At 41.6% G+C, this 16,428-nt stretch overlaps 1 protein-coding gene and 1 long non-coding RNA gene across 2 annotated transcripts in view; both read right to left on the reverse strand.

The window, feature by feature from the left end:
* Positions 1-16,428, reverse strand: part of LOC128889819 (protein turtle) — a 66,014-nt gene that overhangs the window by 9,530 nt on the left and 40,056 nt on the right. The window contains exons 11-14 of the mRNA XM_054147823.1: positions 15,420-15,500; positions 12,755-12,940; positions 12,261-12,488; positions 11,776-11,869 (exon numbers count right to left, since the gene is read on the reverse strand). Coding sequence (XP_054003798.1) covers positions 11,776-11,869; positions 12,261-12,488; positions 12,755-12,940; positions 15,420-15,500 — 589 coding nt within the window. The remainder of the gene's footprint in view (positions 1-11,775; positions 11,870-12,260; positions 12,489-12,754; positions 12,941-15,419; positions 15,501-16,428) is intronic.
* Positions 625-4,716, reverse strand: LOC128889820 (uncharacterized). Its single transcript, XR_008460505.1, has 2 exons — positions 4,584-4,716; positions 625-872 (listed from the first exon to the last, which is right to left on the reverse strand). It is a non-coding gene; the product is annotated as an uncharacterized LOC128889820 (long non-coding RNA).

The following is a 16,428-nucleotide window of genomic DNA, read 5'->3' on the forward strand; positions in this document are numbered from 1 at the left end:
ATCTGTGTTGTAGGTTTGTTTTTTTTTTTACCGATGTGGAGTTTCGAGAATTCTCTTAAATCCAAATTCACCAATCAAGATAAAGGAACGGTATATTCATGTCTCGATATTATCGCAATTTTCGAATCTTTAACATTAGGTGTTAAAACTAATCAATATATGTATGTGTGTTGTTTGGTATATGGGCAACGCTCTCACAGGCGCCATGGTGACTTATTTAATTCTCGATGACATCCATTGCATCTTTTTCATCGACTATAGCCAAGTAGCTCTGCTAACAAAATGAAACAGTTAATAAAGAATCGTCTTCGATTAAAATTTGTATAGGTAAACTTGAAACCTCCTCCGACGAGGTTGATCGTCTGGCCGTACACAGCGTGAACGTGCAATAATAACGTCGTAAATAAACACGCAACGTTAACACGAACAAAACAAGGAAACACAAGGAGCTAGTAAAAACAAAACAACGAAAGGCAGACGTACAAGTGAAACGTACAAGACGATCATCTTGTGTCAAGAATCAATTACGTGTACGTATATATAAATAACAAATAAACGGTTGCAGGCAGGGATGGCATGCTCATGCGCATTCCGGTGCACGAGTGGTCGGGCGTGACGTGGGGGTGTGGGTGGGTGGGCGTTGCCAGTGACTGAATTTTTCTCTCAATGTATATACTTTTTTTTTTTTTTTGAAATTTTATTTCTGATTTTAAATTGTATTCTTTTGTTTTCTCGAATCTTTTTGCCCAATGTTGAATTCTTATTTTTTTTTGTTTTTTTTTTTTTTGAGATATATATATATATATATTTTTTTTGAAACGTGATAGCAATCGTGGATTTAGGTGCTCCGAAACTCGTCACCTTTTCTCCTCCTTCGGGTCCGGCAGCAAGGAAAGATGGGGGAGAGAGAATGTTGTAACACAACGATTACATTCGCAAAAAACAATATCGTGGCGATAATGATAAGAAATATAACGCTAAATAACCGAACGTTACTTCTAGGCGGTGGTGATTTAGGGAGCAAATAGATATAACACGTGATTATCCCATTGGACTACTGTCTCGTGTTCCCGTTTCCACGAGGTAGGGTGAGGGAAGGGGGAAGACAATCGTCTTTAGTCTGATTGCGACCAAATCGTTCGCAGACGGAGCAATACTCGAAGAACGCGAAACGAATGAGTGACTGATGGCCAGAGTCGGGCACTAACTAATTCATCTCGATTAAAACGTTAGTCGTCGACGATTCTTATCAGTTCCTTAAGAGATACTATTTCTATTCCTTGGACAAATAAAACGCCAATTTAAAATTCTACTACCTTCTCAATATTGAAACTGTATTTTTGAATAATTAAACTGCCTACGTAGAAAAGAGATTTTCAGACATGACTAAACATAACGATTAATGCAACCAGTGACAATAAGTGATGTACTATTAATTTCGTCGTCGATCGTCGACGACTGATTAACGATTACTCGTCTTAATTGCGATCGTAGATCAAAGTTTGCCCAACCCTGCGGATGACAGTCGGAGAAAGAGGAAACGAAATGAATCGAGGATGTCAGCTGATCGGGGGTAGTAATTAAAAAAGAAGAAACAAGAATCGATGCAACGATACAAAAATATTGTCGATAAATAGAGGTGAGAGTTTAAGGGGTTGGGGAGGGGGAGGGGCGGGAGTTTTTTTAAGCACAGTAAGAGACAAGAATGTTTACCATGGGAGCAAACTTGTACAACGACGAACGTCGTATTAAAACGATCAACATTGAATATTACAATGAATATTACAATGAATAATAATTTCGTGTTTTGGGATGCAGTTGGGGGTAGAGCCGCAGTGATAGCGGCTTACCTATTGTTCATGTCCGAGTGTTCGAGTGTGAACGCGTCTTTTTACGGCTCGTCTAAAATCGATAGACTGGAAACAGTAAAAGGGTACAAGAAGTTACGGTTAAAAAGGTATTTCCTCGATCGACGATAAAAAAAAAAAAGCGTAAACCGATTGCTATTCGCAAAATGGCACGTTTTGCGTTTCTTCTTATGTCATGCTCAGTCAAGTGTGACATGCTACGTGAGAGAAAATATGTTGGGAAAAAAAAAGCGAACGGGTCGACCACGCAGAACGCACCCGTTTTTCTATGATCAGTACTTTTAGCCGTGAGTCGAGATCGCAACGTGAAGAGAAAAAGAGTCGAGACAGTGTTCTGTTTTTGTTGGGTGAAAAATTGGCTCGTAAGTCAGCATTCATGGAAATTTTTGTATAGCCTAGAATTTTTTTGGTGTCGTTTGGAGATTCGCGGGAGCATTCGTTGTAATAATTTATATATGAAATGCGGACGAAGTCGTACAAAATCGATTTGAATTGAATGCAATGTAATACAATGTAAAGTATAAAAAATTCATTTGTGTCGAATGAAATTTAATTAAATTATACAGAATCAATTTATGTAGAATTGAATTTAATAAAATTCTGCAAAATTAATTTAAATTATATGCAATCCAAGGAATATAATTAAAAACTTCCAGTAAAAAAACAGTTTCCAGTCTCTTAAGTACAAGAGAAAATTAATAAGCAAAGTACTTTCTACAGTATACTCTAAAATTTTAATTCGATCATTCATTTTCAAAAACACACAACGGTGAGAATGACTCGTCTCATCACCCAACAGATCAGAATCTTGCCTTAAATGTGAGAATAAACAGGGACGGACCGATACTGGTAGAATCCACTTTATCGTCGACAAAACGGGCGACGTCAATATTTTGCAATCGCGAAATTTTCGCGATTTCGTTCGCTGCCAGGATCGGACCGATGCACTCTTCTAAAGAAACGAAGCAAGCTATCGATCGAACCTTCGGTAAAAAGTATTTCGTTACGGTGCATCTACGTATAATAGAAATTTTTGCGCGAAATTCATGGAACACTTTAATATACGAGCAAGGAGATCGAAGCGACCTCGATGGTCCGCCCATGGAGAAATTCCTTCATGCGAGAACCAGGGATGGGGGCGAAATGGAGCTCAAAAAGCATTCCAACGACGATACAAGTCCAAATATTAGAAATTTACAATATCGTACACTTATAAAATGCACAAAATTGATAATAATATTTTGGTAGCTCGTTAATAAATACTTTCAACATTTCACAACAATTTTTCACAAATAAACTCCAATAAAACATAGATTCGAATTCGCATTGATGTTCATCCCTGGTTCGTCGAGGGTAGAACAATCGACCTCGCTTGGACGTCGAGTATCGTCTATCGATCGAGCGAGTGGCACAACGAGAGACGATAGAAAGGAAAAAAAAAAACAACTGCTAAAGTAGAGAGAAAAGTCGAGTGAACATGAGTGATCGTGAATTTCGATGAGCGTGGTGGATGGCCGAAGAAAAAAAAACATGAAACGAAAAGGAAAGAAGAACGAGCGAGTGACAGAACGAGTGTGAGAAGGGTTGAAAAAGAAGGGCAAAGTAAAAGTATGCGCAGAGCACGTTATTGCGACTGGCAGAAAGAAAAATAAAACAGAAGAAAGAAAGAATCTATGAGCGAAACAATTCAGCTATGGATACGATACGATTGCTGGTCGAGGCGAGATCGAAAGAATGAGCAACTCGACAAGCATGATAGACGGTCGATCGCGAAATGACGGGAACGCGTCTCGAATGCGCGGCGTGTTGCCTGCGAAGCGTGTATCATCGACCAAAAAGCAAGCAAAAAGGAATTTACAGGCTATGAGAGCAATAAAACTATGGCGTTTCGTTCTAGATCATTTTTACTACTTGGCGGGCTGAGATCTACGAAGGGAATTTTTGGATTCTGTAGCGAGAAGGATTCGCTAATGCTGGAATTGCTAATTCGGCAGTATATAATTAATAGCTTGACTTTCACAGAGCAGAAATTAAATTTGCAAGTCGAGGTGTATTTCTATTTTACAAACCTTTTCAGAGGTCCTGAACTTTTGAAAATATTTGTTTAAGTATATAATCAAATTATTTTTACTAGATTTCAATTTATAATAAATCACGTTTCGTTTACTTTCATCAAATATTATAATTAAATTCGACTACGGCAACTAAATTTGTACTCAAATCTGTAACGTTCATCTCTTTTAACTGAATTCGTAATTAAATTTACGACTTCCCGTCAACCTAAATTTATAATAACATTCATTCCTAGAATTCCAATCCCCTGAAAAGCTTCTCGAACACGAAACGAAACGTCCACTTAATTCGAATAATATCAATCGAGCGACGATTTGCAAATGAAATTTATGGTCTGAAAAGTCCAAACCGATAATACTCTTCCGGATTTAATCAAACGACGCATAAGCACGCTAAAAATTAATCGCTTCGCGAATATTATCGGGAAATGAATAAAATTCCGTTGCTCCCAATGGCCGATAAATTCACTTTCGTTCGCTCCTGGCGTATAAACCAGCTTACGCGGCTCGAATAAAATAAATTGAGATGTAAATTGAGAAACGATCGTTGATTGTATCGCTACCGAACCATCCGCCGTCTTGCCTCGAGTCTCTTATCTATGTACTCCCTAAGTCCGCCGAACGAAGGTATTAGGGTACTGACTGGATGTTACTAGTGTGACTCCTAGCTGTATTTGCCTGTACTGCTTGATCTCATCTACAGTCATGACAATCATCCTAAGTAGTAGATAGTAGTGGATGGTAGTGGTAGATTAGTAGGTCCTAGCAGGTAACATTGCAGAGCTGTAGTCTCGCACAGTGGGTAGTAGTAGTAGTAGTAGTAGTAGTAGTAGTAGGTAGTAGTAGTAGTAGTAGTAGTAGTAGTAGTAGTAGTAGTAGTAGAGTAGTAGTACAGTAGGTAAAGTAGTAGTAGTAGTAGTAGTGGTTGTTAATACTGGTTAACGGACAAGTCCCAGCGGCGAGTGGCGTTTTGCTCGTTCGATCGATCAACGACGAGCCAAGACGACAGTGTCGATCGGTGAACTGATCGACCGATCGACGTGCAATCGTTCGGCGTTTTGTTACTATTTTTCACTTTTTAAAGTCTTTCAGACACACACAAACACATACATGTATACCCGTCGGCGAGATTCTTTGTTTTTCGTGGTCTCGGGAGCAACCGTTGGTCTCGGGGTTACGTAGTAGTAGCAGTGGTAGCAGTAGTAGTAGGTAGTGATGGTAGTAGCAGTAATAGTAGTAGCAGTACTTGGTTTTTTTTTCTTTTTATATATTTTTTTTTTCAATGTGGCTAGCGGAGGTTAGGCTTACTGTTCCGCCTCTCTATGATAAACACGCTCTCGTAATCTCGATTATCGAGGTGGAGCGCGTGATGGTCACGATCACGGTTCGGGGGGGCCTGCTCGTGGACCGGCTCCGAGGTGGCAGTGGCGGGGGTGGTTACTTGCGTAGGAAGTGGTGGTTGATGAAGAGGTTGTGGTGGTGGTGGTGGTAGTTGCGGATTCAACGGGCTGCAACGGGTCAGCGTCGAGACTGACTCGCCGCACGCGTTTAGATTTGTCGACCTACAGAAAACACAGAGAGAGAGGAGGACAAGAGACGCCCACGTTTTTTTCTTCTTTTTTTTGTTTCTTTTTTTTTTTCGCTTTTTTTTTGTCTTTTTCTATCATCTCTAAGCAGCTTCTTCCATTATTTCGTCATTTGTCGCTTTCGTTGTCGAGCCGCCTCGTAGCATTGTTCCTCACCGTTTCTAACGCGATTGCCGTGCGAGAAACGGCGCGCAATGTGGTTCCAAACGCCCCAAAAATGATCGAAAATCCATTGCAAAAATTGTTTCTTTCTTTCAGACACTTGGAATTACATCTTTTAGATTATTCTATCTGCTTCTATTCCTTCTATTCCATAACAGTAGTATACAGTTTCTAAAACATCAACAGGGTGGTAAAATAGGGAAAGGAGTATCCGGTCGACAAGATAGTGCAGCCTGTTGGTAAGCGAGTTTCTCTATCGAGATCTTACCAACAAAGTGTTCGACGTTACCAAGCTTTACCAACGGAGAGCATCACGTTATCGACAGAGTACTATGCCAACCTTCCTACTATTTTACTCCCTCGCCAAAAATCCAAATACTCAGCTCAAATTACTGCCTACTAAATCTCCATTATTCTATTCATAAACCGTACAAAATCAAACCTGCGAATGAAAAGAGCCCACATGAAAAAAAAATTCAAACACACCTGCAAGACGCATCTGCGACTTTCGTCAACTTTTCGGGCATTTGGCACCACTGTGCGTCGGGATAGAGAGCCAGTAGGAGAGAAAGAAGACGAAAAGGAGGCCCTTTTTTTATTTGTTCCACTTGTTTATTCTTCTTTCGAGCTTTTCATTTTTGAGATTTCTGCAAATACAGCTCTCCTTGACATCTTTCTCTCCGAGGCATCTCGATTGCCCAGTTTAGAATTTCTCTAGCTCGCGTTTTGGCTCTCTTCTGATCCTTGCTCTGACCGCGATCCTCGAACGTTGATCGTCGAGGCTCGATCAGGAACTTGTTCGTAGTCTGCACGATTCCCTGCTGTGCAGGTCTGTTCCCAGATCGGCTGTGTTGTGATTCGAGAATGAGAGGAACTTTTCGCCAGGGAAACGTGCGCCGCGACTACGAATAAGGGCCTGCGAGTGAAAAGAATCTTGGCAGTGGCTGAACCGTCCAGCCCGTTCTGGATATATACGTGTAGGTATAAACGTGCATTATCGGCTCGTTTCGTGAAAACGCTCGGGATATAAGCGCGGAAGACACGCATACATGTTTGCGCGAGGATCCAGCACCAGTAACGTGTCAAACATTTTTTTTTTTAATCAATTTTGTTTGTCAGTCAAAATAGTCGATCAACATTTCTATTCGTTCAGGATGGAATGGAGTTTTATTCATTAAATCGATTATCGATAATATTCTTGATTTATTTTATCGTTTGTCACTTGTTTGGTTCGAGTTTTTCACATTACTGGCGTACACCGAAAAAACAGGATTCATCTTGGGGCGGGGATGGGTTGTTTTGGGACACGGGCCGATTCCAGTATTCAACCCTTTGCACTCTGGATCTTTTTACAAAGAAAAGGAAAGAAATGGTATTCCGTTGCTGAATTAGTTTGGTTATTTAGTTCAGAAATATGTAGATTAAAAAAGGAAACTAACCAAGACACTGTACAAAGGCTTGAATAGCAAGGATTTGATTAAAAACTGTAGGAACTTGTAAAAGATAATTTGACTGGGATAATAGTTGACAAATAAAAATAATTGTGTGTATAACATTAACCTCTTCAATTAGCTATGACTCCACTTTTAATTTGAAAGTTGTTCACATTTTATTTGTTACTCAAAATTGTTGTCTCGATGAGGATTTTGACCATCTCTTGTGTATACCGAAAAAACTGGGCTTATCTCGAGGGTGGTGATAAGTTGTTGGGGAACAGGGACCAATTTCAACGAATAGAAAACGTCCTGCAATCGCTAGAGACGTTTCCGTTCTTATTTCTATGGACAAATAAAATTTGTATCGATCGAGCACCGCCATGGGGAACACGAAAACCCTGCGACTATCCTGATAACGGATTCTCGACGAATTGAAGAAACGAAAGGGTGAAATTTAATTATAAAATCTATACATATTCGTATAAAATTAACGAATTACTTAGCAGGTATATTGTTTGCATTCTTGGTTCTAATATTTAGTTTTTAAATGCCGAAAATTCACGAAATGAAAGAACGAGTTTGATTGCATTTTTATTTCAAAGTAATTTAAAATGGTCGTGCAAGTAATGTGAGGTGATGATGCTAAATGTTACGCTCTTCACGATAGACAAAAAAATCGCTTCGAAAATTTGAGTTAAAGAGTTTCCTTGTGTCTCAGGTGAAAAAAATCGTAAAATACTAATTTCTGTATTACTAATGTTACTATATTATTCATAACTCGTTTATTATTATAGACAAGTGGACGGAAAAATTCATGCAAAGTCTTCATAAGCATGCCAATGAGCACAGAAAGTTTTAATTTTATACATCATGTACTTTTCGTTAAAAAAATGTTTCAAGTTCTGGTCGTTTTTGGGCAAGAGACACGGGGAAATCTTCTTAAATTCAATTAATCATTGGACGATTTGTTCACGGAGCGGAACCACTCGAACCGCTAGCAAATGTATGCATCCCGTAGGCCGCTGGTTTAATATCGTCCGCGCAAATATGAAACGAGCATTAATTACGTTAATACAAACAATTTATGGCCGCGGGCAGTTGGTGCGCGCGTACGATGGAAATTCGCGTGGCATCGAAATTATATCACGATTAACAGAGTATCGGGAGTCCTTCCAGTTCTATTCGAAACCAAATCGATAGTGGCAGTGATCCTTAACAAACGTGCTCTGAATACTTCCCAACAAACACGATGAATTTTTATTTTCCACACTTTTAACACGGTTATATACAATATCTCAACGGAAGGAGCATCAATTTAATCCTCCATTCCATGAATATTACTTTCATGGCCGAATCTTATTTGCAATTCAAGTTAAATATATTCAGATAGATTGATCTTTCCCGATTAAAAAGAAAAGATGAAAGAGCTCGCGAGTTTAATACTTCTGGAGGAAAAAATTGTTTCGTGAAGGCAGTTTCTATAGACATCAGTGGAAAGTGTCAACATTGAGGGTCTCTGATTTTTAAATAATATTAAAAATTTCCACATAAACTGTAACAATGCTCAATCAAGGTACTCGAAGTCGGTAAAACAAAGAAAAAACTGATGCTCGTTTTAATAACATAATCTCTTCTATCAATCAAAAAATCAAACGCAAACTCCTGGCCCCACTCAAGGGTTCAGAATCACAGTAGGAAGGATTGAACGCGACTTTCGGATAGGAGGAACATCCTCGCGATAAGCCCCGTTGATGGTGGGATGATTCGTGTCGGCGATCCGCGAGAAATGTTCGATAAAACAACGCATAAACGATTGGGGGCCGGGGTGAGGGCGGCGGGGGCGGCGGCGGGGGGAGGTGGAGGGGAGCGTCGATGAAAATGAAGGACGGTGATCGAATTACGCGGGAAAATTTCTTTCCCACTTGGGGGGTTGGTGAACGAACGAAAAGAAAAGAAGGAGATGGACGTCGGTGGTGGGCGCAGAAAACAAAGGGTAGCGAAAAACGGGCGTCGAACGACAAACGAAATGGCTCGTCGCGGAAAACAAAGGCGACATACGATCCAGAATAGGCATCACTGCAGTCGTATTGTGGACTTTTGGATGCCGCGATGGAAAATCATAATAGTCGGCTGAGTACACCCGCTACTACACGTGCAGTCCGCTTGGCGTGATTTCAAAAGCTGGAACACCTCGGTATTATCGAGGGCCCATATTTTGTTCGCTTTTTTTTTTTTCATTTATTCGTTTATTTATCTCATTTTTGTTTTATTATACGTATACGTACGGTTCTTTGGGAAATGCGATGACGTCGTCGAGCAGTGCTCTCTCTCTCGCGACCGTGTTTTTTTATTCGCTCTGTTCCAGAGACTAGCGTTTACTTCTCGTTTCGACCGTTTTATCGGTTCGTTTAGCAACTCTGTTCTCTCTGTTTTTTTCTCTTATCTGCTCGCGTCAACGGACGCTGCACGCCAACGCGACGGAAGACGAGCCGCGAGGATTCGAGCGGAGCGCGCTCGGTCTGGTCCCGAAAGATCGACTTCCAAAATAAAAATTGTTTAAGGGTCAATTTTGAATGATCATGATACAATTATTGTGATGCTTACAGAAGTATGGCTTACAGAGTTTCCGTTGCGCGTAGAATACCGGCTCCCATGAAATGAAATTATTCCGCAACAAGGATGAGAATACCAACACTGACCGCGGGTCGAATAGCTTGGCGAACCCAGCTATTCCACTTGATCCTCTAGCAGAACTATTCAGCAGAGATGGGCAACATTTTATTTGGCAATTAATCGACTAATTGAAACACCGCAGAGTAAATTATATGGAAAGTTTATTTGATTGAATGTAATTTTATTTTTCTAATCATATAGTTGAGTGTTTAGACTAGAGCATTACGTTTACAAACTCCGTTTAAAGTTCAGTTTATGTAAAAAGGACATCCTAGTAGCAAAGATAGAAAACACTGTAAGTAACACAGGGCATTCTGTCGACAACGTAGAACACTCATTCGATAAACAATTTACCAATAGAGTGTCCTGCATTGTCATCAGAGCGATCTGCCTTATCCCCTGAGAGTTTTACGTTACCAAGGTGTTATCAACATGATACGATGGTACTCTCTCTTACTGAACGAGTTACGATAAACATCCATTTATACATGTATATATCTGTCAAGAGAACATTTCAAACAGGAAAGTTGTACTGTTCGAGAACACGAATGTACCGAGACAAATGGATCGTTTCGACAAATTTTGCCCATTTCTGTTATGGAGGTTCGCGGACCAGGCCGAGCGCTAGTGAATCGCTCGATCGTTCGCTGGTGCCTGAAGGACTCGCATCGCGCGTGGGTGGATCGTTTTCTTACCACGATCATCGAAACGACTCGTTTCTCCAACCTCGTCCAAAATACCTCTGCTGCTGCGGTTTAGTCTGCCGTTTTGCGTTCGCTGAACGCTGCGCAAAACCAATTCTCTACGTGTTTGCTCGCGTTCTGTCATGTATGGCGCAAGATCAAAAGAGATTTTTCTCGTGTTTCTCGTTTTCTGTTATCTCGTACGCGTTCCCTCGCTTCTTTTGTCCATTTATTCTAGTATCTTTTTTTTCGCACGATCAAAGTGGAAGTGAGAACGCTGTTCCGTGAAAAAAAGAGGAGACGACGGGAGAGAGAGGAATCCTCGATACTCGAGGATCTTCTCCGTCTGTCCCTCAAAGTTACTCGAAGACAGATGTCGCGAAAGGGTATCGTTCGTTCCATAAACCTATACTTACACTTTCGTGGAGTTTGTTCACGTTGGATGTTTCTAGGTTTCTCCCTGATCGAGCGACTCGAGAAGCTTTCGGTACGTCAGCGACATAGGTAGGGATTCTAGGCTTCAGGTGATTCCTGGCAAGCTTCCCCTATAGCCGATGTTTATTAACACACCTATGATATTTATATATATTTTCATTTAATGATCAGAAAATGTTTGTTCTCACGCCATTGGACTGGAGACGCTCGATCGACCGGTTATGGAATGAACGATACCCACGATTATTATGATTATCATCGTACACGTTGACAATAGAAATGTATATGCATAAACTGGTATAAATAGCTCGAATATTTAGTCAGCTATCGATTACTCGTGAGAGGTTTCGTAAATGCTTGCGGTGCTTCGGTCGCCTAATGCTCGTAAGAGGGGGTGGAGTGGACTTAATTGCTAGCTCTGGCTAAACCTAAGTGATGTACTTGAATTTTGTCGAAGTCGCACCTACTCCCCTGACACCTATCCTTTAATCTAGGAAATGAAAATGGTCAGCTGTGCATCAAACTATCTCATTGACTCTATCCACACTGTCACAGAGTTATTGTTATAGTAAAGATAGTTTCATTAGCATCATTGGTAATCGAGAAGAACCACCCAAAACTTTAACAAGGAGGCTAAACATTAATATTCTTTTAAGAGAGAAATACTTCATTTTCTTTTTTTTTTTTTTGAAGAAATGAGAGTTTCTTGTATCTCTGGTGGGCGCAGGTGCGACCTCCCCGGTCTACGTCCTCGATTAATCATTAATCTTTGAGAGATCTCCGTTTAGGTAGATCGAAAGAAATTAGACGATTCGGAACCTGTATCGGGGATTACGAGGGATCCGATGATTGACACTCACTTTTTCAAAGGCACTGTTCCCTGGGGCCCCTGCCCTGCGCCGTTCCTGGCGTCGGTGACCCGGCAGGCCACCATACTATACGCTGAAAGCAGTTCTACAATGTTACAAAATTATGTTAAATTGATATTTGGTCACGTTCACTGGTGCTCGCTCGGCACCTGCGTTATCGAGTCGTCGTCCCCTTCCTCAACTTCTTTTCCTAGAGAAGACAATCGAACACTTTCTTGCAAGATACTAAATAATAAAACTGTATTTGATTCGAAGAAGAAATAAGAAAAAAGACGCCTTAAAGTCACAGGAACATACAACAAAAATTTCTCTAATTAAAATCCTCCAGAAATTCAAATGAAAGTTGCTAAATAGTCATTAATATCGGAAGGTGTTTGAAAGAAAGTGAGGGAGGGGGTCGACAAGCCCGAGAGCCCAGATGCAGACTCGAAGAAAGAAGCGACGAGGCGTCTCGATGTCCCCCGGTCAGCTCCTACCTTTCTCCTGTTTTCGTCTCTTCCGCTTATTGCAAATCTTCACCGCGCATATGCTGAGGATGATCGCGACAATGAAGAAGAGTATACCACCGACGACGCCCGCGGTGATCGCCTTGTGCTTGACGCGAGCCGGCACCGGGAATTTCACCAGCTCGCTGGCGCCGTAGTTCGTCACCGAGTTGGCGAACACTTGGAAATAGTAGGTCCTACCACCGACCAGATTCTTTACTGTTCTCGCCAGGACGCGTCATGGAACAGATAAACGTGGAACGTTCGCCATCATTCTCGTAACCAGACGTCACAGGAAACTCAAATTACTCTCGAAGGAAGTGAATAGTTTAAAATTGGGGAAAATGAATATTTAGTTAACGCGACATTTGAATTTTATAGTGGAAAAGTTAAGCGATGGTTATTAGGTTAGTGATTCTAAAGAGTTTAAAGAAAAATTAGTGAACTATAAATGGACACTGAATATATACAAAGGGGTTACCTACCCAAATAGCTGGTTTCGTCGGGTCGGATGTGTCCCTTGTTGAGCGTTTTCCAGGGTCCGTCCGTTTTATACTTGATGGTGTAGTACTTGATGAGGTGCTCGAACTTGAGAGGAGCTTGCCAGGTTATCAGGAAACCGTTACTGACCTCCGTCACAGTGAGGTTCCTTGGCGGACCTGGCTTCGGTCCTGACGGTTTAAATCGCATTAGCATTGTCAACAGGACTAATGTCGATTAAAATGGACAGTTCAGGTAAGAAACACACGCAAAGTAGAATATATTATTATTTCGTTGAAGCTGAAGAAGGAAAGGCTTGGAATAAATTAGCAACTTCTTCGACTGTGAAACGGAACCTTCATTAACTAATAAATAAATCATCTTTATGAATGATAAACAGATCTTACTTAACTTTATCAACAAAAAAGTCTCCTTTTCACAGATTATAAACAAGCTTCTGTTCTCACGATCAATGAAATATCTAATTTCCTCCAAGTCTTTATTTTTCAAATAACGCATCCAAAAGTTGTTTACTTCTCATTCGTTACTTGAAATCTTGATCTAGAGAAGAGTTTTACTTGTTTTTGTTCCGCGGTTAGGGGGCGAAACATCGCCGCTTGGAATTGGGATTGCGGGCGTTAATAAGCCTAACGAATGTATGCCGGAAGTAATTAGGTCGTAACATTATATATGCCAGCGGTGACGAAAGAAGCTGACATCATGCATCTCCGATTCCATCAAGACGTTGCATCAATATTATTCCACGGTCGACTGTCATCGCGCATCGCGATTTATTTCCCGTCGTTTCGTTTAACGAGGCAGGCAAATTGCTTCGTGGCGAGATCATCTTTGGGAATTTATTCCAAGGAAACGAGAGCAAGGCGCGACTTTTCACTTTATTTCGATGCTCACAGGAATGTCAAAGATTTTATTTTATAAAAATTAATATATTCGCCAATTCGTTATATTTGCAAGTGGAGAAATCACAAGAGAGGCCAGAGAAATGAAAGCAATTATTTTTTGCAAGAATACAACTTTCCATACATTTTTTTACATGTATTGTTTCAACGCGATTACAAAAAGTTTGCGCGAAAGGAAAACGTCAAGAATTTTTCGCATTGGCCCTACGGATTAATTGAAAACGGTCAACAAAAAAGGTAGCATGGAGGCAGAGAACGGATGAAACGTTGCAACCGTTGGCCGTTGTTCTCCGTCACGATGAAATTCCCCGGGCATTATTCGCGATTATCTGCGAACGTTAAACAATACCCCCGGTCACAATGCGATAAATTGTAACGATGGAAAAACACACCTCGTCGCGCTGATCGATATTTCTGCGATCGTTTCTGCGGTATTTACAATGTCCGTATTTGTCAACCTCATTTCCGCCAACCTGCATGCTGCGCCGAATAAATTGTCGACCGCGCAACCAACCAGAGACGCGTGCATTAGACCAGCGCTTCTCCATCCTTTTTCGCATCGCGATAGTAACACAGCGAAACGAGGGGGGCGGACGTGCCACATTCGGGCAGAATTGAATACTTTTTTTTTGTTGATAGTTCTTATCATGAAAGCATGTATCAGTAAAAATCGAAACTGGCGCGTCTTGTAGTCGCCATTTTGTTAATATTGTCACAATTTCTTTATAAACACTTCCAACCAAAAATTTTCTCCACGTTCGATGTACGCAGAAAAATTCTGTAAAACGAGAAGTCAGGACTCGCGTTCATTTCGCCGGAATTAATTCCCAAAGAAGGCTTTACTTCCGAGCAATATGGCTGCCCACCGCGCCACGATACACCTGTTTGGAGGCACTGCATTAGGGGATGCGAGAACAGGGGAATAATTCACGCTTCTGGGCGTCCCTTTCAACGCATCGAGCATAAAAATATAAATGGCTTCTCGATGGTGGCTGTGCACCACCTGGGAATAACGCGGTTATTGTATTCGCCGGAAAGCTTTTTACCAACGCGACCGGCCGCGAGTGGCTGCAATTAATTCGACTCCATTTTTGTCCGAGCGTTCCCGTTTCGATTAGTCTCCGACGGGAAACGGAAACCCGCGTCGGGATAATTTCGGACGAGTCCAAAATATACATAATTATTCGCCCCGTGTCCAGGAATATTTAATCGCGGACCGGTGGAAACGTCGATCCCCTCGCTGCGCCATTTTTGTTCCACGAATCTATTGCGAAGGCAGAGCTTTGGTTTGTTGAAATGAAAAATTGGGCTTTCAACGTTTACTTGTATTCTTTTTGAAATATTCCTGTACAATTTAATCGTACATTTAATGCTTAATTTTCGAGTCTCGAGGAAGCTTAAAAGATCGAAAGGAGGAGGAAAAACGACGATAAGGACCTTTTCTCTTCCGCTTTACCGTCCAATATTGCAATGTTTGAGCGAGGAAGGATCTGAAGGGAAGAACCGCGCGACATACGCGAGCAGTAGGGGTTTTTGGAGGGTTGGGGCGAATCGTCCGGAGTCCGTTCGTGAAGGCTAAATTAAGTCTTCCATTAAACGCGTAACGGGTAGATCTGAAAGAACCAAAATGTAATAAAACGGGTATTACATAACGCAAGCTCGCGAAAAGTACGGAAGAGTGAGAGAAGAGAAAGTGGAAGGGCAAGTGGTGAAATAGCGAAGAAACAAAAAAAAAAAGAAAAGTCGATACCTTTCGGGCGGATGATTGGCGGGAACACTGTGTTTCCAATGGAATCGGTCGGTAATATGAGAGTATTATAATCTAAGATGTCTGAAACGAGAGAAAACAAAATGGCAAACGTGAGAAATCAGGGATCGAGATGGCGGTGGTGGCAGGGCCGTGTTTAGGAACTTTGGCGTTGGGGCAACGATGGAATTATTTTGCATAATCACTGCACAGATGTGTAGATACTTGTTAGATACAGAAGATACCATATATATCTTCTATACTACTTCTTTCCTCTCCCTCCTTCTCTTAATAAATATCACCCACATTACTCACTCTACCAACACAAAAGAAATATTATTCAACCTACAAAATGATGCCAAATATCCCTTAATAATGTCAGAAGAACCCCTTGTACCCTTCTCCGTTCTCTTGCAATAAATTCCCAAAGAGGGAATTCCCACCGCGTTAAGGCGTCCGTCTGCGCCTCAATATGGCGGTCAGGAGCACGTGTCCCTGCAGCCTCCGCCTCGCCACGGCCCTGGATGGACGGATGATGGAACGGGGGGGTTGGTCGTGTCGTAATAACTGGTCGCAGAGAGCCGGACGGGACCCAGGAGGAGATCCTCACGAATCCGATCCACCGGAATTCTCGTTAAGCTGGATGTAATCGCGTTACTCGAGGCAGGCTAACGAGTTTCGAGACCGCTGATGCGTGGACAGCGGCGACGGATACGAACGGAAAAAGGCAGAGATTGAAGCGCGCGGAAGAAAGGTCGCTGGAATATGTGTACCTAGGTTTGCGCGCAGGGCGAGATTATCCGGTATGTAGGGGTGCGTCCGCGGATTATTAGTTGGGATCCCTATTAATATGGAAATGTTTGGGGGAAAAAAACGAGTGGGGTTGGCCATCATCAAGGCTAAATCTGTGCGGCCAAGCAACTCAATCAGACTGTTGAAAAAATCACCCTCCTCCTTCACCTTTTAAGGAAGAAACTTTAGAGCAGAGGCTCGCGATACATTTCACCCCAAA

Source organism: Hylaeus anthracinus, unplaced genomic scaffold (genome assembly GCF_026225885.1).
Source record: "Hylaeus anthracinus isolate JK02 unplaced genomic scaffold, UHH_iyHylAnth1.0_haploid 11997, whole genome shotgun sequence".
In the NCBI taxonomy this organism is placed as follows: domain Eukaryota; kingdom Metazoa; phylum Arthropoda; class Insecta; order Hymenoptera; family Colletidae; genus Hylaeus; species Hylaeus anthracinus.